This window comes from Pongo pygmaeus, chromosome 1 (assembly GCF_028885625.2).
Source record: "Pongo pygmaeus isolate AG05252 chromosome 1, NHGRI_mPonPyg2-v2.0_pri, whole genome shotgun sequence".
NCBI lineage: Eukaryota > Metazoa > Chordata > Mammalia > Primates > Hominidae > Pongo > Pongo pygmaeus.
In genome coordinates, this window is record NC_072373.2 from 7,712,032 (window position 1) to 7,738,253 (window position 26,222).

Genomic DNA, 26,222 nt, shown 5'->3' on the forward strand with positions numbered 1-26,222 from the left:
AATTTCATCTTACTTGTTTCAGTTCATCTTTTCCGCCTGCCCAGATCTTCCTGGGTCCCCATGCCATTAGCTATTCCTCATAGCTTTGTGCCACTTATACATCTGATTGACCACGTGAGTTCACTGTGCCCAGGCCCAGGTAGGACAGGGGCATTCTGAGGGCAGTGCTTCGAGTCCTCCTCATGGAGCTCTCCTTTCTAGTGTGTCCTGCTCAGCTCATCAGTGCTCTTTTTGCCAGCCTCACTCAGCCTGTTATGAGTCCAATGAACTGTTACTCAACCCTGTTTTACCAGTACGTTTTCAAAGCTAAAGCAAAATGTCCTGTCAAGTGCCTTGCTGAATAATATATATTGCCTTAATATAGCCCTCATTTGACAGTTTAGAGACCATATTTAAAGAGGAAATGAGGTTAGTCTGAGATGAGGTGTGACTGGTGAACATTCAGAGTGGCTCATTGTTCACCACTTTTCTGTTTAAGGGTTTAAAACTCATCCAATTACTGACTGGTTAAAGCTCATACTTCCTGGCTGGGCACAGTAGCTCATGCCTGTAATCCTAGCACTTTGGGAGGCCAAAGCAGGTGGATTGCCTGAGCTCAGGAGTTCGAGACCAGCCACGGCAACATGGCAAAACCTTGTCTCTACTAAAATACAAAAAATTAGCTGGGCATGGCAGCGTGTGCCTGTAATCCCAGCTACTAGGGAGGCTGAGGCAGGAGAATTGCTAGAACCTGTGAGGTGGAGGTTGCAGTGAGCCAGGATTGCACCACTGCACTCCAGCTTGGGTGACAGAACAAGAGTCCGTCTCAAAAAAAAAAAAGAAGCTCAAACTTCCCAGCATAGGCTGTAGGTCCTGCATAATCTGTCCACAAGCTATAGACCACCTTCATTTCCATCCTCCAATTCCCATATGTCACTTCTCTTTGAAATCAGCCATGCCAAAATTTTGCAGTCCATCAAGCCTTTGCCTTTATTCATGCTTCTGTGATTTGGCACATGTTATTCCACCTACCTGAAATGCTGCTGCGCTCTTCCTCCTTGTAGTCCATCTGGAAGGTCCCTGATCAATTTTTAAAGACCCTGCCAAAATGTCCCCTTTCATGGAAAATGTGCTTTTCTAACACTTTGTATGCACCTGCACTTAACACATTGCACTACAGTGATTTATAGATCTGTCTCTCCTACCTGCCTCTGCCATGGGAAAGGTCCATTCATTCATCATCAAAGACTACCACGATGCTTGGTGTGGTGCGGGAGCTCAGTAAACATTTGTTGAATTCTGTTATAGAATTTTCCCATGGATGGGTTCTGGGCACCAATCCAGTTTGTGCATCCATGTTCTCCCTCATTTCAGGCAAATTGACTCTATTTTGCTATCTTTTTTCTCCACCATGCTTTAAAAATTGCTAAGGATTTCATTTCCAAATTCTCTCAGTGCCAATGGCTGGGACTGCTCTGATTCTGGTGATGAACACCATTGAGCACCCTTTTACTATTTCTTCCCTTATTTGGGGTCTCAGTTGCCTCTGAGAGAGTTGCCTCTTCTCACATAATGTGAAGAACACCATATCTCAATCTAAAGACTAGGGTTTTAGGTCCTGGCTCTAATTCTGTCTCAGTGTGTAACCCGGAGGAAGTAAATTCGCTTCACCAAAGCCCAATTTCTTCATTGTAATTTGAGGGTAATCCCCTTCATTTTTATATTTTATTATTCTAATTATGTCTTCTATCATCTTCAATCTAGACTGTCCTCCTTGGCTAGGAATTTGGAAACCAAATAGGAGATGAGTTCCTCTGTGGTTTTTCACCTTCAGGGGAAATGACTCCTGTCGTCCAGCTGCTAGAGCTCTGCTCCCATAAGCTGCCTGGTAAAAGCCCCAGGTACGGCCTGTTCTTGCTATGCCTTGCCCTCCTATGGGGACACTGCTTCTCTCACCTCTCACGGTGTCATTCAGATCCAGTCATCTGGCCTACTTCTACACTCTGGACACCAAACACTACTTGCTGGATGGACTGTTTTCCATCATTGTAGCTACAGCTGCTCCCAATATCTGCTCCACAGAATTGGTGGTTAATTTCTAGGTCACTGCATCTCTCGATATGGGCAACATGACTACTGCCAGACCGTCTTTCCAAATATGCCTTGGAATAAAAAGATTTTCACAGCAGAGCAAGACAAGGCAGATAATACAAATTTTGTTTTATGGCTAAGGAAACCGAAGCTTAAAATGGTCAAATGACTTGCCCAATGCTACCTGGATTTTAAGCAGTGGAGACAGGTTAAAGCTCAGACATTTTGACACCTTCTCTAATGGCATTCCATCATGTCAAAAGGGCAGGAACAAAGTTTCAACATCTTCAGTATTCCTTCACAAACATTATACCACAACTCATTCATAATATGTGCTCAATGAGGCCGGGCACGGTGGCTCACACCTGTAATCCCAGCACTTTGGGAGGCCAAGCTGGGCAGATCACCTGAGGTTGGGAGTTCGAGGCCAGCCTGACCAACATGGAGAAACCCCATCTCTACTAAAAATACAAAAGTAGCCAGCGTGGTGGCGCATGCCTGTAATTCCAGCTACTCAGGAGGCTGAGGCAGGAGAATTGCTTGAACCTGGGAGGTGGAGGTTGCGTTGAGCCGAGATCATGCCATTGCACTCCAGCCTGGGCAACAAGAGCGAAACTCTGTCTCAAAAAAATAAATAAATAAATAAATAAGTAAATAAATAAAATGTGCTCAATTAATTTGCCAGTTAATTAAAAAGTATATGACATTTTAAAATTGGGTAATTTTGGAAATACTCCAGATCAGAATTTAAACATGTCAACTGGAATGAGCGAGGAATAAACTCATGATGAAGACAAATCTTAATTTTTATTTCTTTTTTCTTTATCAACTCTCTGACATTAGTATGGAATTTCTAATTAGAAGAAAAATGGCCACGAAATGGACAAAAGGATAGTAAAAGCGAAGAATAATTCATTAATGAGGACATTGTGCTGTAAATAATTGAGAGTTGATTACAAAAAAGAAGATATTTCTTTAAAACCTGTCATTTGGGGTAATATTTCCCAAACTATTTTGCTTTATTCCATGATGCTTATATCAATCTTAACTCAATTATCTCATACAATTCCAATGTAGTATTGTGAACACTATAATCCCTTTAACATTGTTCTCATCTCTGTACTTGCCCCTGTGTCACTTATAATTCTGTCGCACAATAAAACCTCAAATTAATAAAGTGCTTCTCTTAGAAAATCAAAATGCTTTCTCCACGTTACCGTTTAATTATGTCTCAAAGCATTCCTCTGTGAAGTGGGTGTGTGTTAGGAAGAGGAATTAGTCTTTCCCATTATGACACATAGGAAACAGCTTGGAAGAGCAGATCATTTCCATCCACAGGGGAACTCGATGCTAATTCAGTTCGGTTTGAGGTTGTTGACTGGATTCTTCCAGTATACCCAGTTTTCAAACAGAATCATGCTAATGGACTCAATCACCCAGTAACTCAGCACATAATTACTGGATACCTACTATATATCAGACTCCATTCTAGACATTGAGGATATAGCAGTGTGAACAGAAGAAAAATCTATGACCTTATGGAACTCAAATTTTTCTAGGAGGAGACAGACATCAAACATAGATAAATTGTACAGTATGTTAGAAGGAGACAAATGCTCTGAAAGGCAAGTAAATTAGTGTAAGGAGAAAGCAGAGTGTAGGGAAGGTACATGGTTTTCTACAAAGTGGATAGAGTAGCCCTCACTGAGAGGATGCCATTGGAGTAAAGCAAGAGCATTCAAAGCACAGGGATCAGCCAGTGCAAATGCCTGGAGGTGGCAGCATGCTTGGAATGTTTTACAGAATCCAGGAGGGCAGTGTGGCTGGAACAGAGTAAATAAGACGGAAAGGGGCACAAATTGAGGTCAGATGTGGCAGAGAGTGTTCCAGAAGTGCCTCTTTCACATTTTAAAGACATCTTGCCCTTTATGCAACATGGGGTGTTTTGGAGGATTTTAAGTAGAGAAGGGCCGTGATCACTCTGGCGGCTATGTTGAGAACAGACATAGGTGGGAAGGGATGCAAGCAGAGACCAATTAGAACGTTACTGCCTTCAACCAAGAGAGATTCAATGGTGCCTCAAAGCAGGGAGGAAGCAGAGGAGATGTTGAGCAGTGACCAGATTCTGGATACAGTTTTTAGGTAGACCCAATGGGACTCACTGATGGAACTCTATGTGAGCTGTGAGAGAAAGGAAGGACTCTTATCTTCTGAATGAGACTGGGAGCTCCTTCAGGACAAAAATCACCTGTTATATTTCTTTATGATCTTTATAGAAACCTAAGAAGGCTTCATGCACAATAAATACGTGACTAAGTTTTTGTTAAATGAAAAAAAGAGGGAAAAAGCAAGTCTATATCAATAGACTTGGGGTTCCTATACCCATAACGATTTGCAAAAATAGACACTATTTCCTGTATTTCTGCAAATGGATGAAATTGGAAATCATCATTCTCAGTAAACTATCGCAAGAACAAAAAACCAAACACCACATATTCTCACTCATAGGTGGGAAGTGAACAATGAGAACACATGGACACAGGAAGGGGATCATTACACTCTGGGGACCGTTGTGGGGTGGGGGGAGGGGGGAGGGATAGCATTGGGAGATATACCTAATGCTAGATGATGAGTTAGTAGGTGCAGTGCACCGGCATGGCACATGTATACATATGTAACTAACCTGCACATTGTGCACATGTACCCTAAAACCTAAAGTATAATAATAATAAATAAATAAAATAAAATAATAAAAAAATAAAATAAAATTAAATTAAATTAAATTTAAAGCAAAAAAAAAATTGACTATTTTTCCCAAGGTAATGCTACTGAAGCTAAAAAAAATCTTGAAATGTCTTTGTTTGGGCTGGAATTCATTACCTTGATGAAGTAACAGGTCTTTTATCTGCTATTTAGAAGTTCTGCCTGGCATGTAAAATGGATGTATTATTACCATTTAATTTGTTTGACAAAAATACTAATAAAATACAGGGCTTACAAGAAAAATAGTAACATGCTTTGGATATAATGATTGAGAATCATATATTCACACAGTTTTTAAAGAAAGAACTGCCCCCCACAAAAAAACTACTCCACAATATCTATACTTTCTTTTTTATTCTTGTTTACAACATAAAGGTCTCCATTATCTAGAAAGAAAGCACAAAAGAGAACATGTTGAATCTTATGATGGGTTTTTGGAGATGATCTAGTCTAATTCACTAAGTTTATATTTGAAAAATATCAGTCGTAGAAACGTTAAGGTGATAGACATAATTGTGTTTCCAATACACAGTAACACAAATTCTGAGTTGTCTAATGAGGCCTAACAAATAACAGTAGAAAAATTGTGAAATATGCTATTTCTTGAATCTTCCTTCTTCATATTTGCTTGGCAACAGTAATTAGCCACAAACAATCTTGAGTCATAACTGCCCAGAGAGCAGGTGAGAGGTAGGTGTGTGGAAGGATGGCAGATGAGGGAGAAAATAGAATGAGAGGCACCTTGATGGGAGAACTCTAGCTTTTTTAAACTCGTACTGTTGCTAGGAGGCATTTGTGCATAATTTTTCACAGGGCTTTACAGTCACACACAGGCATATTTGAGTCAAGAGTCTGATATTTAGAAGGTGTGACCATGGCCAAGTTTCCTAACTAGGACATTGGTGTCTTTACATACCTTATAGGGAAGTTTTGTCAGCTATGGTAAGACTGTTTTTAATATGGTTAGAGATAGCAGGAATTCAATACATGATGTTTTTATTACTAGTAATTTTCCTAATGGGTTTCAGCATTTCTTGCCTTTGTGTTTGAACAGAAACTCCTTCACCCTTCATATAGTAGATATCCTGCTAGTCCTTGAAGAGCCCAGTTTGAATGTCAATCTCTCCTTCAGCAGTTCATACACTGTCATTCAGTTTTTCACTTTCATGCAGCTATTTGTCTCAAGATCTTATCTACCTAAGTTGGATTTCTTGTAGAATAGTGAAAAGAACCCAGAAGTCTGGATTTGAGCTCTGCCAGCCACTCTTTCATGAAAGTGGAACCATTATGAATATAATGGAATGAGGGATGTATTATGAGAACTTATACAATTGTTGAGAAAGTTATTTTCCAGAAGAAGGAATTCACAGATCTGAGAAAAGTCACTATTGGATTTCCTGAGGTCCTTGTGTGGATGGGCAAGTCAGAGCTTCCAGGGGAATCTGGGAGGCCCGCCACATCCAGGAGGGGGACCCTGAAAGAAAGCTGGAAGAATACTCAGTGAAAAGCTTTTGTCTTTGCCTGGCTCCTGCCTCTTTGGATCCATGTTAAGGCCCTTGTGATGGGTGTGTGGCTACTGTTGATCAGCTGTGCTAGAAATTTGGAAGATCTGGGTGTGAAGTGGGGGAGGGCCAGGACATGCTAGAACCCTCCAGGTCTCTGCATGTGTTGTCACAGCAAACTACAAAGATCTTGAGAGAGGAATAGATACTGTTTCACTCCGTTTCTCAAATCTTGCAAAAATTCCTCTTTGGGCCAACTGTACTTACATGCATACAGGCAAGAGGATCCTGAGAAACATTGTTCCAGCTAATGCAGTCGATAGAGTACAAACCACCACTGCCACTTCTTGGCTATGTTGGTTGTATTGGGAAGTTGACCCAACCTTTCTGATCCTCTCCTTCCCTATTGTTGTATTGATGTAAATGAGATAACTATTATAACTATAGGGTCATTAGTAAGAATTAAATAAGATAATGCAAAAAAATCCATTACAAAATACATAGCTGGATGCGGTGGCTCATGCCTGTAATCCCAGCATTTTGGGAGGCCAAGGTGGGCAAATGACCTGGGATCAGGAGTTCGAGACCAGCCTGGCCAACATCTCTACTAAAAATACAAAAATTGGCCAGGCATGGTGGCACGTGCCTGTAATCCCAGCTACTCAGGAAGCTGAGGCAGGAGAATCACTTGAATCTGAGAGGCAGAGGTTGCAGTGAGCGGTGATTGCGCCACTGCCCTCCAGCCTGGGTGACAGAGCAAGATTCCATCTCAAAAACAAAAACAAAAAAGATTGCAAAATACAAAAGAACCTATCAGATTACTGTTACTAGATACATCCATTCATTTCACTAATGTATGTTTATTGTGCATCTACTATGCACCAGCAACTATACTATGCCTAGGATCCAAGGCAGTGACAATATCCTTGCTATCTTCAAGCTGAATCAGACATAATTAGATATTCAAGTGGAGATGTAAAATGAGCATTTGACAGACTGGATTTCAGGGGATAGGTCCTGGTTAAAAATATACACTTGGAAGTTATTAGTGTTTAATAATGAAATACTAAAATGTATGAGCCTGAGTTAGGTCACTTTAGGTACAGTGCATGTAAATTGAGAGGAGAAGAGGCTTAATGTCTAAGATCCAAGACGCTTCAGAATTTGGGGGTCAAAAAGACAAAGAGGAACAAGCAATGAGAGTGAGAAAAAGCAGCCAGTAGCGCAGAAAGAGAAATAATAGAGAGTGGTGTCCAGGTTAATTTATGCTGAAAAGTCAATTCATATGACAATTGAGAATTGACCATGAGCTTAGCACCATGGAGGTCATTTGCCAAAATGGAACAGGTTCAATATGGAATGGAAAGATTTTGGCATAAAGGGAAGAAGGAAAATAGGGTGGCAATAAGTGGAAAGGGTGTCAAGAGATATTTTATATATATATGTTTATGTGTGTGTATTATTTATATATATAAATTAAATAGAGCCAATTATATATATGATAAATAGAGCTATATATATGTATGTATATATATGTGTATATGTGTGTGTGTGTGTGTATATATATATATATATATATAGGCTCTCTATATATAGAGCTTGGGTACAGCTTCCTATGAGGATGGAAACTTTACCCAGAGATGCAAAGGAGGAGGAAGACTGCTTCCTTCAGGCGGTTGTCTCTTAAGAGGAAAATGGTCAAACTGAGTGAGCATGCCCAGTTGTATTTGCAGATTTATTAATCCAAGTCATGCAAGTCACATCAACTTCTCAGGAGCAGACTGAGCAAAAGGGAAGAGAGAGGGGTTAAAGGAGGGATAAGTAGATTTCAGCGAGAGCAAGAACATTAAAGACATATTTCGAGAAGTTGAAAACGAAGAGAATTTTGCTGAAGAAGATTCTAAGTTCCAGAGGCTACAGCGGAAAGATGTGGGGAGTTGGAGTGGGAGACAGGTCAGACTACAGTGTGTGTAGTTTGGGACAATGATATTTCTCCTGTAGTACTTGGAACAGGGGCTAGGCTAGATAAATATTTGTTCCTTGAGAGAAACCTGACAAGACCTGCATGGGGCTGGGGTAATACATTGGTCCACATGGACCCCTGTTTGAGTAGAAGTGTTATCTCCAATAAGGTCTACTCTGCTTAGACCAAGGGGTCAGGAAAGGCTGACCTTGATTATCTTCTCCTTCTGTCCCTCCCTCTCCTCCACACCTGGCCCAGTAGAGGAAGGAAAATTAGATTTACAGCTGATCTTGATTACCTTCTCCTTCTGTCCCTCCCTCTCCTCCACAGCTGGCCCAGCAGAGGAAGGAAAACTAGATTTACAGCTGCTCAGCCCTTCCGCCTGAAAGCCAGAGGCACGGGTTGCTTTACTACCACCGAGATAAAAGTGATCTGTCTCCTTTATGTCATTCTAATCCTTACAGAAGAATTTGTGGCAGCAATACGAAGACTATAGCTAGGAGGATCAGCACCTCAGAAGCTCTTTGAAAATTGCTACAGGATAAGGGCAGTGGGCAAGAGGAAAGTTCCTCTGAGCACCTTCTGTTAAAAGGAGAAGCCAGGCCTTGGGGATGTTCCTTCAGTTTCACAAGTGGCAAGATTTTCACCTCCGGTTGGCAGCTTTCAAATCGTTTCCCATTTCTCCAACTTAGGAAGAAGCTGTGAAAACCGCAGGCAAACGGGGATGAATGATTCATTTGGTCCTGGCCATTTCCTTCATTCCTAGGATGTCTCAATATCTCTCTACTCTGTTATTTAAGCATAATAATAATAATAATTAATAATAATAATAAATCATCTGCTTCCCTGGGACTTTAAGCGGAGTCGTTAGGCACGTGATAAAACCTTGGTGCACCGGGCTCCATCCATCCATTCATCCGTCCATCCGTCCGTCCATCTGTCCATCCATTCACTAGACCACCCACCCACCTACCACCCACCCATCCATCGCAAAGCCTTCCTCCCTTTCCGGCTTACACTGGGCGTTAAACTCCGGTCTCTCCAGGCCTCCGGCGCACGTACACACGCGCGGGCGGGCGGGCGGGGTGTGCGGGAGCGCGGGCTGGCCGCGCCGTGGGCAGGACTACAGCCTCCCGAGGGGCGCGAGGGCGGGAGGCCGGGGAGGCCCGGGAGGCCCGGGCGGTGTGGCGGCGGCCGAGCCGAGCCCATCCGAGCCGGCACCTTCGGACGCCCCTGTCCCACGTGACTGTCCCCTCCTCCCTCCTCCCAGTCGCGCGCACGGGCCGGGCGTCTCGACTCCCGCGCGCGCTCGGCTGGTCCCAGTCCCCGGGAGAAGAAGCGGAGGAGGGAGAGAGCCAGCGAGGCGGCCCAGGGGAGCGGGCGCGAGTGGCGGCTGCCGGAGCCGCCTGTGCACGGGCGGCGGCGAGGCGACGGTGGCGGTCGCCTGAGCAGCTAGAGCCGGGGCGGCGCGGAATCCGCATCCGCCGCGAGTGTGATGAAGCTACCCTGCCTCGCTGCTCCGCTTGCCGCCAGCTGACACCGCCTGCACTCAGCCCGCCCGGGAGGGGAGACGCCGCGGGGCCGTGACCTTGGCGGAGGAGGTAAATAGGGGAGGCGGGCGGGAAGGAGGCAGCGCCACCCAGAGCCCTCCCGGCCCCCGGCCCGCACCCAGCCCTCGCTCTGCGCAGCCGGAGCGTCCGCGGGCGCAGGGCGGCCGCCCCTGGGAGCCCCGCGCCGGGGCTGGGCTACGGGCGCCGCGCGCACCCCGCGGTCCACGGTGCTGAAACTGCTGCCCGGCTCCGGCGGCCGCCGCGGCGCGGGGCACAGGCTCGCCTGCCATTTGCTGCTGCCGTGAGAGCGAGGAAGGGGAGCAGGGGCTTGCCTGTTTTCTCCTCTTTGGCTGGTTGCTCTGGAGGCTTCTGCAGTTAGGCTTTTACCCACGGTGACCCGGGTAAAATGGCCTGAAGGCTTGACCTCCCACTAGTTCTTGTTGCCGGGACATATTCTGGTGTCTTCTTGCAAAAATTAGGCAGGATTACCTCCGGACTTCTGAAGCGAAGTGGGGAGAAAGGAGAGCAGCCGGTGGCTGGCAGCGCAGGCAGGTGAAAGTAGGCGAAGCATATACTCCGGCTCTGTGTGGGAGACCCGGGGGAATAGAGAGGAAGCCCATGCGCTGGAGAATGACACCGAGAGTGGGCCTTTCTGATGCGCTGCAGGTGGGGACACTAGACAGATACCTGGGAGAAAGTGTGCTAACCCGCCCCCCCGCCCGCCCACCCCCTCCCCCAGGTGTTGCCTTTCCACCCTTTGGGGAAAACATCACCAAGTGCAGATGCAAGTATTGGGAGAGAAGAGAACTCTGTACTAGGAAAATGCTACCCATGAGTTTTTAGGGTGAGCATCAAACACTTCTCAAAATGAGTATCCAGAAAATGAAGTCAGCTAAAACAATAACCAAATGGCTATTTCTACCTGGAAGATTGTAATTTCTTACAATTCCTTGAGGGTATTGTAGGTGTCAATTCACTTTTTAAAAAATCCATGTCCTGTGTCACTTTCTCCAGCCAGCCCCAGTTTGTAAGAACGCGCCATGTGGGGTGGGTGCTGTGAATGATGACGATGAATCAGGGGAGTCCCACTGGGATCTCACTGAAGTCTCTCTAACCCTTTGCAGGGCACACTGATAATTCTTGTATCTTGAGAGTGGACCAAGTTTTGGGTGACATGGCCCAGGGGAATAATTATGGGCAGACCAGCAACGGGGTGGCCGATGAATCACCCAACATGCTGGTGTACAGAAAGGTAAGAATGTCTTCGGTTTCTTGGAAAACAGGAAACTTCTGGCTTTCTCGATTTTTTCCCCCTCTAGATCAGAGTATGTATCAACTTTGTGGCCTTGTGGATTTCCCAGATCATCAGTATACGTGAAAGTGATCTGACGTTCTCAAATGATGCATACGTGGAGAAACACACTGAAGTAAATGAGGCCTCCTCACGTGTTCCCTGCTGGTTTTGAATAGATTATTCTGTCCTGAGCAATAACAGCACGTTTGGGCATTCCAGATATTTTGGTTGTTATACACATGATTTAGTAGCATCCGTAATAATTTTAGAAGCTTTTTCTTATACCCCCTCTAAACATTTAGGTTATAATAATGATATAAGCATATCACATTTTAGAAATAAAAATAGACCACTTTGCAGTTTTGTGGCAAGAGAGACTGTGTCTGTGTAAATGTATGTGGTTTACTAATTTTGTTCTTGACTAAACAATTCTAGTCTTTTTTTATCTTAGCCTAAATTATTTTTTACTTTCTGTTATTTTTATGACTTGAGGTATTTATGGGTATTTATATTCTAGTGCCGTACACCTATGAAATCGTTAAATAATATTTATCTTGCAGAATTGCTTTTTTTTGGCCACAAATAGGTTTGACAGCCTTATACATTTAATAGCAATGCTACTGGCAACAAACTTTTAGACACTGAGCAACCATCATAAAGATGCATTTAAATATTACATGTGCTTTTGAGTGATTGCTTAGGCAGCTTCACTCTGGTTATCATTAACAATCTTACTAAAATTAAGGATGCAGTGTTCTGCCCCAATCATTTTTATTGCATTTTATAGATGATTTTTTAAGTATATTATCTGGAGTGCTTATTGGGCAATATTTCTTTAGTTAACACTAACGATGGTAAAAAGGAAGTCATACTTTGAAACACCCCAAAATTGTTAAAGGCTTTAATTAGAGAAAAGCCTATTGAAGAGTTCAAGATGTTTGCATTTCTTTCTTTTTAACAAGGGGATCACAGCTGATTATGAGTAAAGATGAAAGACTATGTGCTACTTTAACCTGCACTAAATCAAAACTTTTCATCTGTGTAGCCCAGAATCGTTAAAAGGTAGTGATGAATACGTGTTTGAGGGAATATTGCTATGGCTTTAATGGAAAGATGCACAGGCATCCCAGTACAATGCTAGCTCTTTTATTCTCTAGCCTTGGTGAACAGTACTATATTGTGTACCTATGAGTGCATTTATATGTGTCTGAGATAAAACAGTATGATGGGAAAGATAAATCAGAACTTAGTTTTCTATGTTAGTCTTAAAGCATTCCAACTGCATAAATCAGGAAAGTAATCCACTTGAGTTTAAATTATTAGTATTGTATTTTTAAGTTAATTGAAATAACTGGATACTTGTCTATTCCATTTAGAGTTGGTTTTGAGAAGAAATATTTTGGGGGGAGTTAGATGGTTTCAAATAAGTCATAATATTTTGTGTTGTTTGGTAAGACTCTGAATATTGTAATATGCAAGCTGTGAGAATTTTGACTTCTATCTTATGGGTGTATACAATGTGAAGAGTTAGACTTTTGGTTGGAAAATTATAGTAGTAAGCTATTTCTGTTAGGCTAAACAATTGTATTCCCTCTCTGTTTCCCTTTAAAAGATTAAGGACTGAGTAGATTGGACACCTAATAATTATCTTCATTAGAAATAAACTAAATATGCAGCAACTAGTGTATGTCATTCAGTCAGTTATTTTGAGAACAAAAAAAGAAAAAATAAGAAGACGGGGCTTTCAGAAATAGTTATTTGACTGTTTAGTGTACCTGAGCCTCATATTGGTAATTTTGGGTTTACTCTACACAGTATTGTATAGCATCGAATCGCCATTAATTTTACTTTTAAGTTAACAGACTGTAATGATTTCAGGAAGAGAATGTACTACCTCATTTTTTAAAGCATGATTATTTTGTTGATTAAGCTTGGAACTGCTTGTGCTACTCATTTTTCCCTTCTTTTATTAGCTCTTTGCTTAGGATTAGTGACCACATGTAACTTACTTTTCAAAGAAAGATTTTCCTGATAAGTCATTATTGGAAAAAGTAACTCCTTTCAGTACATTTTACTCTTAATGCTTACCTGTGGATTGTCTGTCTATTCTTGTATTCTCTGAGCATATATTTTTTGTTTTTCTTTGTGATAGAAATAACAATATATAAATAATATCAGATAATGTATAAAGAGACACAGCGCCCTTGCTTATCATTCGCTAGTTGTCAGGTCAAATGGTCTTTATCTATGTGTAGACATAGATTGTGACATCACATATTTCGTGTGTCCATTATGCTTCTATTTTTTCTATCTTATGTGGGCTTTCCATTCAATATCTTCTCAGTAGAGGCCAAATTTCAATGTGAAGAACAACACAATAATTGGAGAGGGGTGTTGGTTGAATATGTGTGTTAGGATATTTCAACTGCTCCGCCTTCATAAAAGAATAAACACTAGATTACAATGCTTATTAATCAGGAAGTCAATCGAAGACTTAGAAAAAAACTTCGGTTCCAATAGGACATTGCTTAGTAACACTGGAGAGAAAGGATAGAGAAGTTGCTGTTCTATTGACTCATGCCCATTTTCCCTTCTACTTCACTATTGAAGCATCATTCTTGAAAGTGTGTTCTGAACCGGGAGCATTCGTGGTGTTTTCCCTCCTCATGACACCTCCTGTTTACTTATTGCGTATGACTCTGATGATTTACACACACTCAAGATATGTATGTGCTGTTTCCATTTTATCTTCATAGGCTGTTGGTTTCCAAAGTGGAATACACAGAAAAGCTGGGATGTGTAAATTTCTTGTGTTTGTTTGATGTCTCTCTCGTTATCACTATCCTCATACAAATTACAGGAGTTCCTCCAAATCACAGAAAGATTCCAGGGATCTGTTTTCCATGGAGAAGTCCATAGGAATCTTATGGAAAAAATGTACAGCGGATAAAACTCTGATTGTTAAGGTAGAGTGGATATCACCCTATTGAAAGGTACAGGCGATAGTAATGTTGCTTCATGATCCGGATTAGGGTTGGTACTTGCAAGTCAGTCTTGGATGTTGGCCAGTAGGTTTTTGGCATAATACAGGGAGTCTCAGTAGAGTTAATTTGATGTCAGAGACACATTTTAAAAATCCGTGTAGGCAAAGTATTTGCCTTATCAGTTCTTCTGTTTAGAGTGCTGTCTTTTTCATAAGCAGATGATTAGATTACAATGGCTATGGTGTTTTATGTACTTGAGGACGTCTTGTTTAAAAACACATAAAATTATGAGGCTTGACTGCTTTTATTCCTGGCACTATTTAGGCCTCCTTCAGTCAGGCCCCTAACTAGATTAGAACTAGTAGTAATCAACTGCCTTAGGAAGAAGAGACCCAACTAGCTCCAAGAGGTGTTGGATTCAGATCAGCTTCTTGAAGAATCTGTAGAGGTGACAAGTCAAAACTCAGTGTTATTTGGTGTTGATGGATCTTAAACACTACCCCCATTTTTGGTCGGCTTTGGATAAAACTCTCCTTTGTGGGGACAGCACTGGCCGTAAAGAACAACTGAGTACAGGGAGAGACACTCCAAATTTGGTGTCTGGCCAGCATGCTGTCCACTAGACAGTATACATCACTTTCAGTCCAGCAGCTGACATTCCTGCATTTGAAAAACAAAATTTCTAGGGCACCTTGGGGCCAGAGCTTCAAATTGGCTGGAATGCTGGCTTCTCACTAGCAAGACTCCTCAAAATGCCCAATAATTTCTGATATTATTGCAGCTATCATTTATGCTCAAGCTGTCAGAAAAGAAAATGAAAATGTTTTCCTCATTCATTATCTTACTGCAGTAAACATGGTTTTGGAAATAGCAAACTTACCAAGTTCACTGTTCCTCACCCCTCTCCCACTTCGCCTCACCCTTCTCCTACGCCCATTCTCTCCCCCATTCTCCTGTCCTGTCTCTTCATCCTTATATAGTCTCTTGCTTTGCATTCGTTTGTTTTTATTTTTTCTTTTCAAACCTGACTTAAAGTTGAGGACATAATTTGCACTGTTTATTTAGTTGTAAAGGAGGAAACAATGCCTTTTGGAGAAGAGAATAGATGCCAGCCTTGTTACCTGTGAAGCTCAGGTACCTGAATAAATCTTTCAAATATGGTATCATATGGTGGTAGTGGCAAAAGGTTGTTATTTTAGGGTTAAGATTGCTCCATTCTGTTGTTTTTTTGTTTGTTTGTTTGTTTTTTTTTTAATAAAGTCAGGGTATTGCTCTGTTGACCAGGCTGGAGTGCAGTGGTGCAATCATAGCTCACTTTAACCTTGAACTCCCAGGTTCAAGCTATCCTCCCACCTCAGCCTCCCAAGTAGCTGGGACTACAGGTGGGTGCCATGATGCCTGTATAATTTTTTTGTTTTTTCTAGAGATGGGGTCTCACTATGTTGCTCAGGGTGGTCTTGAACTCCTAGGCTCAAGCGATCTTTCCCCCTCAGCCTCGCATACTGCTGAGATTACAGGGGTGAGCCACAGCACCCAGCCATGACTGCTCCATTCTTGAAGAGCAAAACAAGACCACTGGCTTTTCTTATATGTGGTCACAGTGAGAGCTATCACCCAACCAGGAAGAGTACTTATGCTGATTGGCTTGACCTAAGCATTGTCTTTGAAAGCTACTTCTGAAGTCAGCCTGTTCTGTGAGAGGAGACATACTTGCCAGAAGGAGGAGTGGCTTCATTTCTTCTTTGGAAGAGACTGGGCCACAGACATTACTAGTCTCTTAGCGTTGAGCTAGCTGACATTTTCTACATTAACTCGGTGGATTTGTCAGTGCAGGACTGCCCATCTGGTCAACCCTGAGAGTGCTGATGTTTCTCGCCTAAATCCCCGTTGTGAAAAATAATCTTTGGCTTTTTTTTTTTTTTTTTTTTTTTTTGAGATGGGGTCTCATTATATTGGCCAGGCTGGTCTTGAACTCTTGGGCTCAAGTGATCCTCCTGCTTTAGCCTTCTTAGTAGCTGGGATTATAGGTGTGCACCACCGTGCCCAGTTGATCTTTAATATTTTTGAACCTTAGTTTTCTTAATCCGTCTGGGTTTACTACATGCATGTTAGCAGAGTGAGGAATATATATAAGGGACAACAAGACAAAGACCCACTAGACAACGAAGGAATGTGTGTAAAAGATCATTATGAAAGGCATGGTCCTTTTAAGCCCTCAGATTTCTAAATTAAGGGCTCAGATGGGAGGCAGGCACTGAGAGAAGTATCTTGCCATTTCTGAAAAGTTTTTAAATGGAGTGTCTTTTGTAAATCAGATTATTTGAAAGAAACTTTCTGGACTGAGAGATGTTGTCTACCCTAAACATATTCAGACCTGTTTTTTCCTCAGTGATACTAATACTGACATGTACCCTGAGATAAGATAGGACCATCATTGATATTTCCATGATGGTATTTCTTGATGAGAAGTAGATAGAAGGATTTTATGAGTAATCATTTAATGATGCATTTTGGGTAATAATTGAGTTTAGAGCAGGAGAGTCTTCCAGGGCTGAGCTCTTTCCTCGCCAGTTGTTGTTTGTCAGTGCTATTTGTGGGATTATGAGAAGGATTTGTGGCCTGAATTTTATTTCTTTTATTTCCCACTTCCAATCTCCCTGAATCTAATTGATCAGAGGAAAGTGCAAACGTGCAAAAGAGAAGTCCTCGAGGGATTTTATTACCTTCTAATAGCCTCTGTGGTTCTAGTGAGTGATGGAAAGCAGGGTATTTTTAGGAAGTGTGGGTGACAGAATGTGATCACTGCAGAGAATGTGGAAATATTTTGAATTTGGACAGTTTAGTGACTTTAATGTTCAGTCTCTTTGAAAACAGGATTGTGGAAAACAAGCAACACAAATAATTGGCCCTTGCTTTCCACTTCATGACAGTGATAAGGAGGCATATGGATGTCAGGGTTACGCAGGCTTCTATCCTACAAAATATCAACCTAATTATAAAATAATTATAAATGATAGAGTGGGTGCCCAGTTCCTTAGGAAACAAAGGCCCACTTCTTTCTGCCATTTGCCCACAGCCATGCAAATTTAACTTGGCTTCTTTTTAACGCCCTTTGTCTTGTGTCTAATTAACAAAAGTCTCAGGACATTGGAACACTAACAGGCAATCATGAACTCAATTCTAGCTGCACTGAAATTGCCACCTGGTCTAGACTAGAAAATATTTTGGCTGAGTGGCCTATCTGGAAAGATACATTGTTGTTTTGTCATCTGGAAAAATATATAGGAAATGGCAGCTTTGTGAAATTAGCTGGGTTCCTAAAAAGTTTGAGAGCCTTCTTTGGTCCTTTCTGGTGATTAACAGGTAAAAGTTTTCTTTCTTTTTTTTTTTTTTTCTTGACATTTCTCCCTATATTTCAGGGACATTTATTTTATTTTATTTTATTTTTATTTTATTTTATTTTATTATTATTATTATTATACTTTAGGTTTTATGGTACATGTGCGCAATGAGCAGGTAAGTTACATATGTATACATGTGCCATGCTGGTGCGCTGCACCCACTAACTCGTCATCTAGCATTAGGTATATCTCCCAATGCTATCTCTCCCCCCACCCACCCCACAACAGTCCCCAAAGTGTGATGTTCCCCTTCCTGTGTCCATGTGTTCTCATTGTTCAATTCCCACCTGTGAGTGAGAATATGCGGTGTTTGGTTTTCTGTTCTTGCGATAGTTTACTGAGAATGATGATTTCCAATTTCATCCATGTCCCTACAAAGGACATGAACTCATCATTTTTTATGGCTGCATAGTATTCCATGGTGTATATGTGCCACATTTTCTTAATCCAGTCTATTATTGTTGGACATTTGGGTTGGTTCCAAGTCTTTGCTATTGTGAATAATGCTGCAATAAACGTACGTGTGCATGTGTCTTTATAGCAGCATGATTTATAGTCCTTTGGGTATATACCCAGTAATGGGATGGCTGGGTCGAATGGAATTTCTAGTTCTAGATCCCTGAGGAATCGCCACACTGACTTCCACAATGGTTGAACTAGTTTACAGTCCCACCAACAGTGTAAAAGTGTTTCTATTTCTCCACATCCTCTCCAGCACCTGTTGTTTCCTGACTTTTCAATGATTGCCATTCTAACTGGTGTGAGATGGTATCTCATTGTGGTTTTGATTTGCATTTCTCTGATGGCCAGTGATGGTGAGCATTTTTTCATGTGTTTTTTGGCTGCATAAATGTCTTCTTTTGAGAAGTGTCTGTTCATGTCCTTTGCCCACTCTTTGATGGGGTTGTTTGTTTTTTTCTTGTAAATTTGTTGGAGTTCGTTGTAGATTCTGGATATTAGCCTTTTGTCAGATGAGTAGGTTGCGAAAATTTTCTCCCATTTTGTAGGTTGCCTGTTCACTCTGATGGTAGTTTCTTTTGCTGTGCAGAAGCTCTTTAGTTTAATTAGATCCCATTTGTCAATTTTGGCTTTTGTTGCCATTGCTTTTGGTGTTTTAGACATGAAGTCCTTGCCCATGCCTATGTCCTGAATGGTAATGCCTAGGTTTTCTTCTAGGGTTTTTATGGTTTTAGGTCTAATGTTTAAGTCTTTAATCCATCTTGAATTGATTTTTGTATAAGGTATAAGGAAGGGATCCAGTTTCAGCTTTCTACATAGGGCTAGCCAGTTTTCCCAGCACCATTTATTAAATAGGGAATCCTTTCCCCATTTCTTGTTTTTCTCAGATTTGTCAAGTAAAAGTTTTCTTAAGGAGACAATGGGTGGAAATGGAGGAAGCATGTGCTCTAGAATTGGGAAGTCTTGGTTTTAAATCTCAGCTCTGCCACTGTTTAATCGTGTGGCTGTGGTTTGGCAACCTAACTCCTTTCACTGCAGTTTTTTAAATCTATAAAGTGATAAAAAAATAAAAAATGTTTTAATGTTTTCTTCATAGGGCTGTTTGATGCTAAAATGGGATAGCCTGGGGAAAATGTCTTGCATAGAACTTAGTATATATTAGGTTTCCAATAAATGCCTGCTAGTATAATTAATATTATTATTATCATTGTATCTTATTACTATTATTTAACAAAAATTATTAAACATCCGATATGTGCCAGGTGGGGTACCCTATGTTACCATATTTTTTGATAATGAAAGAAAAGTGAATGTTTCCACTACCTCCAGTCATATTTTTCTGGTAAGATAAAGAGGAGGATTCTGTAAGATGCGTTGGTAATACCATTTTTATGATACTTACAATGTCCTGTCTTATATTGTTTAGCCCTATCTAGCTAGCTTCCTCTACTCATTAATGGGAAAGCCTTTGGCATCTTGTCTTATATATCTTGGAAGTCTGCACAGTTCCTTGGATATTATGCAAACTATATAAAGCCTTAGAATCCAGGAATTTCAGAAGTGAAAGGAAACTCAGAGTTTATCTACTTTTTCATTTTGCAGATTATGAAATTTAGGATCAGAGAAGTAACACAATTTGCCTGAAGTCACACAGCTTGAATTCAGGTCTTTATTTATTTGTCTTTCTATGGCCTCTCTTTCTTTCTCTGTCAATAAATCCACTAAGACTTTGTGTTTGTAATTTAGTGTCAGTGAATAATCAGCGTCCTGATTGCTTCATGGACATCGTGGATTATACCAGGATGTCTAGTCAACCCCTCTAAATAGATTAGATGCTTTTTTCCTCTGACCTGTAGTTTAGCTCTTGGAACCCCAGGAACTATAAGATTGGGAACTTAGTCTGACCTATTCTGGGGGTCGTTCTGTTCATATCTGATCTTAGCTGGAAGTCCTGGATTTGATGCCCTATGGCGATGCTGTCCAATAGAACTTTCTATCATGACAGAAATGTTCTATATGTGCACTGCCTAATATAGTAGCCACCAGCCACGTGAGGTAACTGAACACCTGAAATGTGGTGAGTGTTATTGAGGACCTGGATTTTAAATTGTAATTAATTTTAATTAATTCAAATTTAACTTTAAATAGTCTTGGTGGCTAGTGGCCATTGGATTGGACAGCACAGTGGCAGGAAGTAAAGGACTTTGAACAAATAGCATCAAGTCCAAGACAAGAGATAAAATAATATGCTGTACTTAAACAGTTGCATACAGTGCTTAAAACAAAGTAGAGTTCAACAAGTTATTTTTTTTTCAAGAGAATACAACAAAACTTTTAAAGGAAGACCATAGACCATGGCCTCATAAGGGAATGGTAGATATCATGGTAAATGACACTGAATATTTACTTGGTTTATGACTTTTTTTCTCTTTTTTTTGAAACTTCCAGTGGTCTGAAGTGAGTGGCTCTCCTAACATCAGATGACATGGGTTGTCTTTCAGTAAGACAAAGGCCTGCATGTACCATGAATGTACTGTGCAGGGTGTTTATGGGGCCTCAGATGATTTGCTGATGTTGAAAGTATTTCAATTCATCTCTATTTCATAGCATCTCAGAGATGTATCACAGCCACTCCAATTCCTAACAAGACTGAGCAAAAACCAGAAGCTTCTGGGTAAAAGGGATTTAAAGTGTTTAGAACCCTTTCTGAGAATTTTAAATTGAAGTATAAAAGGAATCTGTTTTTTATAATCTGTCTTCTCTTGTCTATGTCTCTGAACTTTTAAAGGAGGGCGATAGCCCATGCAGAGGTAGTAGTCAGGAAGGGTCAAAGGACCCCGAGTCAGAAGAGCTGGATGTGAATTCTCACCCCACCCCTGAGTAGCTATGCAAGCTTGGGCAAGTGTCTCAACTTCCCTTAGTGTCCTTGCAAAAGCCATCTTTGCAAAACACTTCCTGACCAAGTCTTCCTCTGCTTGCTGTGTGTCCCCATGGCTGTAGGTCATTTAGAAGCCCAGTTGACATGATTTCCCCTATTTACTCATTGCTAGAAGATGTCAAGAACAATACAAATCTACATGACCTTCATTGTCCACACAAAGCTCTCCATGTCAGCCAAACTGGTTTCGTAGAAATTTTTTTCTCTAGTACAGAAATCTATGGACATTTTTTCATTGTTAATACTTAAGATGGTGTATGCCAAGGGATTTTGAAGAAAATTTGGTACCCTATAGAGAGAATAGATTCATACTAATATGGCTATTAACACATAATTAATATTATTACAATGTTTTTTCTCTGAACTTTTCTAGGTGCATTCGCTGTGGAAATCAATGTCATTTGTCACTGGTTCTAAATTTTATATTTGGTATTTTGTCTTTAGGCTTTTGGTTGATTGTTAATTATTGAGTGTTTACTTACCGTGTGCCAGGTCCATTATGTATATGACTTGTTTTCTTTAAAATAATCTTCCATATTGGTTATTAGTATTCTATTTTTCTAAAAATAAAAAGCTGAAAACCAACTTACGCAGACTGAGTGACCTCCCAAGATTAGTGGCAGAACTGTAGAGCTCCATGAGGCTGGAAACACCTGTTTTTCACTGCAGTGTCTCAGGACCTAGAACAACGGCACAAAATAGGTGTCCTCGAATATTGGTTGCATAGATGCATGAATGAATGAATAAAATAGTGAATGAATGCCTGGTCCAAAGTCCCTACTCCTGCCTCTTTACTGTGTTGCTCTCTAGATAAATGAGTGAATGGACAGGACATTCGAATTCAAGTCCATTCATTACATATGCATTTGGCCTTGGCTGTGTATGGGGCAGCTATGTATATGGTAAGTGCTGAAGATAGAGTTTTGGACAGTGCAGACAGGTCTGAACCATCACAGAGCTTGTTTTACCATGGCAAACACAGATGTCAAGCAACTCATCATAGGATGATTAATACCGTGAAAGAGGAAGAACTGACTGATATAAATTATTTAGTTTCGGTTTTCTGGTTTCTAAAATAAATACTATGTTAACCTCTATTTTCTGTTGGCAGTTGTTTTTTTATCAAATTTTATTTTTATTGCTCTCTGATAGCAAATAATGTAATAGAAGCACATATTTTAAGTATGTTTTACATTTGTATTGAAACTCTGCAAGTTGAAAAATAGAAACATTTAAGTATTTATTTTATTTTATTTTTGAGATGGACTCTCGCTCCATCACCAGGCTGGAGTGCAGTGGTGCGATCTCGGCTCACTGCAATCTCTGCCTCCTGGGTTCAAGTGATTCTCCTGCCTCAGCCTCCCGAGTAGCTGGGGTTACAGGCGTGCACCACCATGCCTGGCTTATTTTTTATATTTTAGTAGAGATGGGGTTTCACCATGTTGGCCAGGATGGTCTCAATCTCCTGACCTTGTGATCCGCCCACCTCGGCCTCCCAAAGTGCTGGGATTACAGGTGTGCCTGGGCTTAAGTATTAAATTTTTTATTGTCATTTGTTGCTTCTTTGATTTGGAAATCGGAATTTGTAATTTTTTCTTCTCCAAGATGCCATACCAGGCCTTGCAGTTTATATTGCAATAGTCTCTAATTCAATGTATCTTTTAAGTAGCAGCAATATTCATTTTACACATTTTTATAATAGAAAAATAGGCATTGAGAAATGTAGGTATTTCCAGATAAATATACAATCATGTTAATATGTTGGTTTTTACCTTTATAAAAACTCTTCTCAGGGAATTCTAGTATTCCACCTTCATGATTATATTTTAGTTTCGATACAGTATCATGTCGTAGTTCACTGTCTACCTTTTTAAACTTTTATTTTAGGTTCTGGGGTACATGTGCAGGTTTGATATATAGGTAAACCCATATCATGGGGGTTTGTTGTACAGATTATTTATTCACTCAGGTAGTGAGCATAGTTATAACCCAATAGTTATTCTTCCTGATCTTGTCCTCTCTCCCATCCTCCACCCTCCGATAGGCCTCAATGTGTATTGTTCCCTTCTATGTGTCCATGTGTTTTCATCATTTAGCTCCCACTTATAAGTAAGAACATGCAGTATTTGGTTTTCTGTTGCTGCATTAGTGTGCTGAGGATAATGGCCTCCAGCTACTTCCATGTTCCCACAAAAGACATGATCTTGTTCTTTGTTGTGGCTGCATAGTATTCCATGGTATGTATGTACCACATTTTTCTTTATCCAAACTGTTATTAATGGGCATTTAGGTTAATTCCATGTCTTTGTTATTGTGAACAGTGCTGCAATGAGCATTCGCATGAATCTGTCTTTATAATAGAATAATTTATATTCCTCTGCAAATCTGTGTGCCTAGCACAGTGCCCACGGTTTAACAGCCTCTGACACTTAGTAGGTGCTTAGTGACTGAACTAAATTGACCTAAGCTAATGTTGAAACTCCTCAGGGATTTACTGTGACAGATGAGGCAAAGGTATTGATCATATCCCTTAAAAAACAAAATACCTCTTTTCATGGGTTCTCAATCAGGCTTTTCTAATTCTGGCAACTCAGGATTATTGAGGCTGTCTAAATTGGCTAGCAGGAAAGAAGAAAAAAATACCCTCGTAATTCAAGAAATGTACTTGTTAAGCTGAAGGGCTTGTAGCCAGACTGTCTGGGTTAAAATGCACTTAACGTGAATCCAGTTACTTTACCTCTTTGAGTCTGAATTTTCACATCTGTAAAACGGTATATTGTTAGTATAAGTAACAGTTCTTCAGTGTATGTTAACTGTTCACTGTAATTGTCTAGAAAAGGGACATGGATTTTCCTACCAATGGAAGTGATGACATCTAAGGAATATTTTCTTTTAAAAATTTTCTTCACCTTATTTTAGAATTCGCTGCTCTTCAGTGGCTTGATATTTTGTTTAAAACTGTTGTATATGGTAAATATAAAGCAGTATTTAAAATTTTTCATTGTGGCATAGTTCAAACGAATCCAAGAGTGGAGGAAATAATATAAAGAACCTTCATGCACCCATCACATAGTGTCAACGATGATTCACCACAGGTAAATCTCGTTTCATTTCTACTTCCCCACTTCCTCTATGCCCCAGTTGATTATTTTGAAGCAAATCCCGTATATCATTTAGGATATAAATTTTTTTAGTATGTACATAAGGCACTTTTAAAGAAGATAAAGGTATATAAAAATGTAAATAAAATTACTCTATTATTTGTCTTGGATCCTTAGGTTAGGGACACATCTTACTCAATGTGCTTTAATTTTTTTTCATATTTACACAAAGAAGTCTTTTGTTCTTTACTTTTTCTTTTTTTGTTTTTCTATTGTGGTAAAAATATATATCATAAAATGTACCATTTTAGCTATATTTAAGTGCACAGTTTAATGACACTAAGTACACTGTACATTGCTGTGCGACCATTATCACCATCCATCTCCAGAACTTAATCTTCCCAATCTGAAACTCCGCACCTGTTGGACAATGATTTCCCATTCCCCTGCCAGCCCCATTGCAATCACCATTTGACTTTCTGTCCCTATGAATTAAACTGCTCTAGGTACCTCATATAAGCGAAACATGCAGTATTTATTCTTTTTTGACTGGCTTATTTCACTTGTATTATATGTGACTGGCTTATTTCCCTAGCATAACGTCCTCAAGGTTCATCCATGTTGTAACATGTGCCAGAATTTTCTCCTTTTTAAAGGCTGAATAATATTCCTTTGAATGTATTTACTGCATTTTGTTTATTCATTCATTTAACAATGGGTAGTTGGGTCTTCTACCTTTGACTACTGTATATAACAGTGCACTGAACATGGATATACAAATATCTGTGTGGAGTCTCTGCTGTCAGTTCTTTTGGTTTACATCCAAAAGTGGGATTGCTGGATCACCTGGTAATTGTACTTTTAATTTTTTTTTTTTTTTTGAGACACAGTCTCGCTCTGTCGCCCAAGCTGGAGTGCAGTGGTGCGATCTGGGCTCACTGCAAGCTCCACCTCCCAGGTTCACGCCATTCTCCTGCCTCAGCCTCCCGAGTAGCTGGGACTACAGGTGCGCACCACCATGCCTGACTAATTTTTTGTATTTTTAGTAGAGACGGGGTTTCACCGTGTTAGCCAGGATGGTCTCGATCTACTGACCTCATCATCTGCCTGCCTCTGCCTCCAAAAGTGCTGGGATTACAGGTGTGAGCCACCACACCCAGCCTATACTTTTAATTTTTTGAGGAACTGCCATACTGTGTTCTCTAGTGGCTGCACCATTTGACGTCTCCACCAGCAGTACACAGAGGTTCCAATTTCTCCACATGCTCACCAACACTTGTTATTTTCCATTTCTTTGGTAATAGTCATCCTAATGGGTGTGAAGTGGTATCTTATTGTGATTTTGATTCACATTTCCCTAATGATGGAGCATCTTTTCAAGTGCTCATTGGCATTTATATATATTCTTCAGACAATCTATCAGCTTTAAAAGGCAGGTCGGATTGTCCACAGTTTAGGAAGGGCTTTGGCCTATGGACTATACAACCACTAAGATTTCTGTCTAACCAAAACTCTGTTGTTTTTGTTGAAACTTCTGAGCTAGCTTTTTCATCATGGGGAGGTCTTTAAAGTCTGTGTAAATTTTGTAATTGCTTTTTACATTTACTTATTAGCTCACTATCCACTGAGAAAAGATGAACTCAGCTCCAAAGGCTAATTTGTAATTTCATTAGCAATTGAAATAATCTCATGGAGGTTTTTTCTCTTCTTGTAACACTGTTTGACCTTATTAGAGTAACTGATGTTACTTTCATGTACTGAGATCTCCTCCATTGCCACTGAACGTTAAAATAGCATGTGCTAAATCTCTGCCTGGGGGTAATAATATTTTTAGCTGCTGGTGTGCCGATGGGCCTAATGTTTTCCTATTCCTGCTTTTATAGTGAGATTTTTATGAAATTCACTCTTTCCCATAGGACTGTTATTTCTAGCTGACTAATATCCAGGCAGTATAAAAGTTGAAGAGTACCAGAGACCAGGTGTGGTGGTTCATGCCTGTAATCCCAGCACTTTGGAAGGCCGAGGTGGACAGATCTCTTGAGGTCAGGAGTTTGAGACCAGCCTGGCCAACATGGTGAAACCCCATCTTTACTAAAAATGCAAAATTAGACAGGCGTTATGGTACATGCCTGTAATTTCAGCTACTCCGGAGGGTGAAGCAGATGAACTGCTTGAACCAGAGTGGCGGAGGTTGCAG

The 26,222-nt window shown here is 40.6% G+C and overlaps 1 protein-coding gene across 12 annotated transcripts in view; it reads left to right on the forward strand.

The window, feature by feature from the left end:
- The first annotated feature begins 9,432 nt into the window (after positions 1 to 9,432).
- RGS7 (regulator of G protein signaling 7) overlaps positions 9,433 to 26,222 on the forward strand; it is a 600,061-nt gene continuing 583,271 nt past the window's right edge. For 3 of the 12 annotated variants that reach the window (XM_063670677.1, XM_063670675.1, XM_063670679.1), the window contains exons 1-2: positions 9,435 to 9,899; positions 10,973 to 11,100. In XM_063670677.1, the coding sequence (XP_063526747.1) occupies positions 11,023 to 11,100 (78 nt within the window). In that variant the 5' untranslated portion in view covers positions 9,435 to 9,899; positions 10,973 to 11,022. Of the gene's footprint in view, positions 9,900 to 10,972; positions 11,101 to 26,222 lie in introns of all 12 variants that reach the window. The other 9 variants (XM_063670685.1, XM_063670690.1, XM_063670692.1 and 6 more) reach the window with 7 other exon arrangements.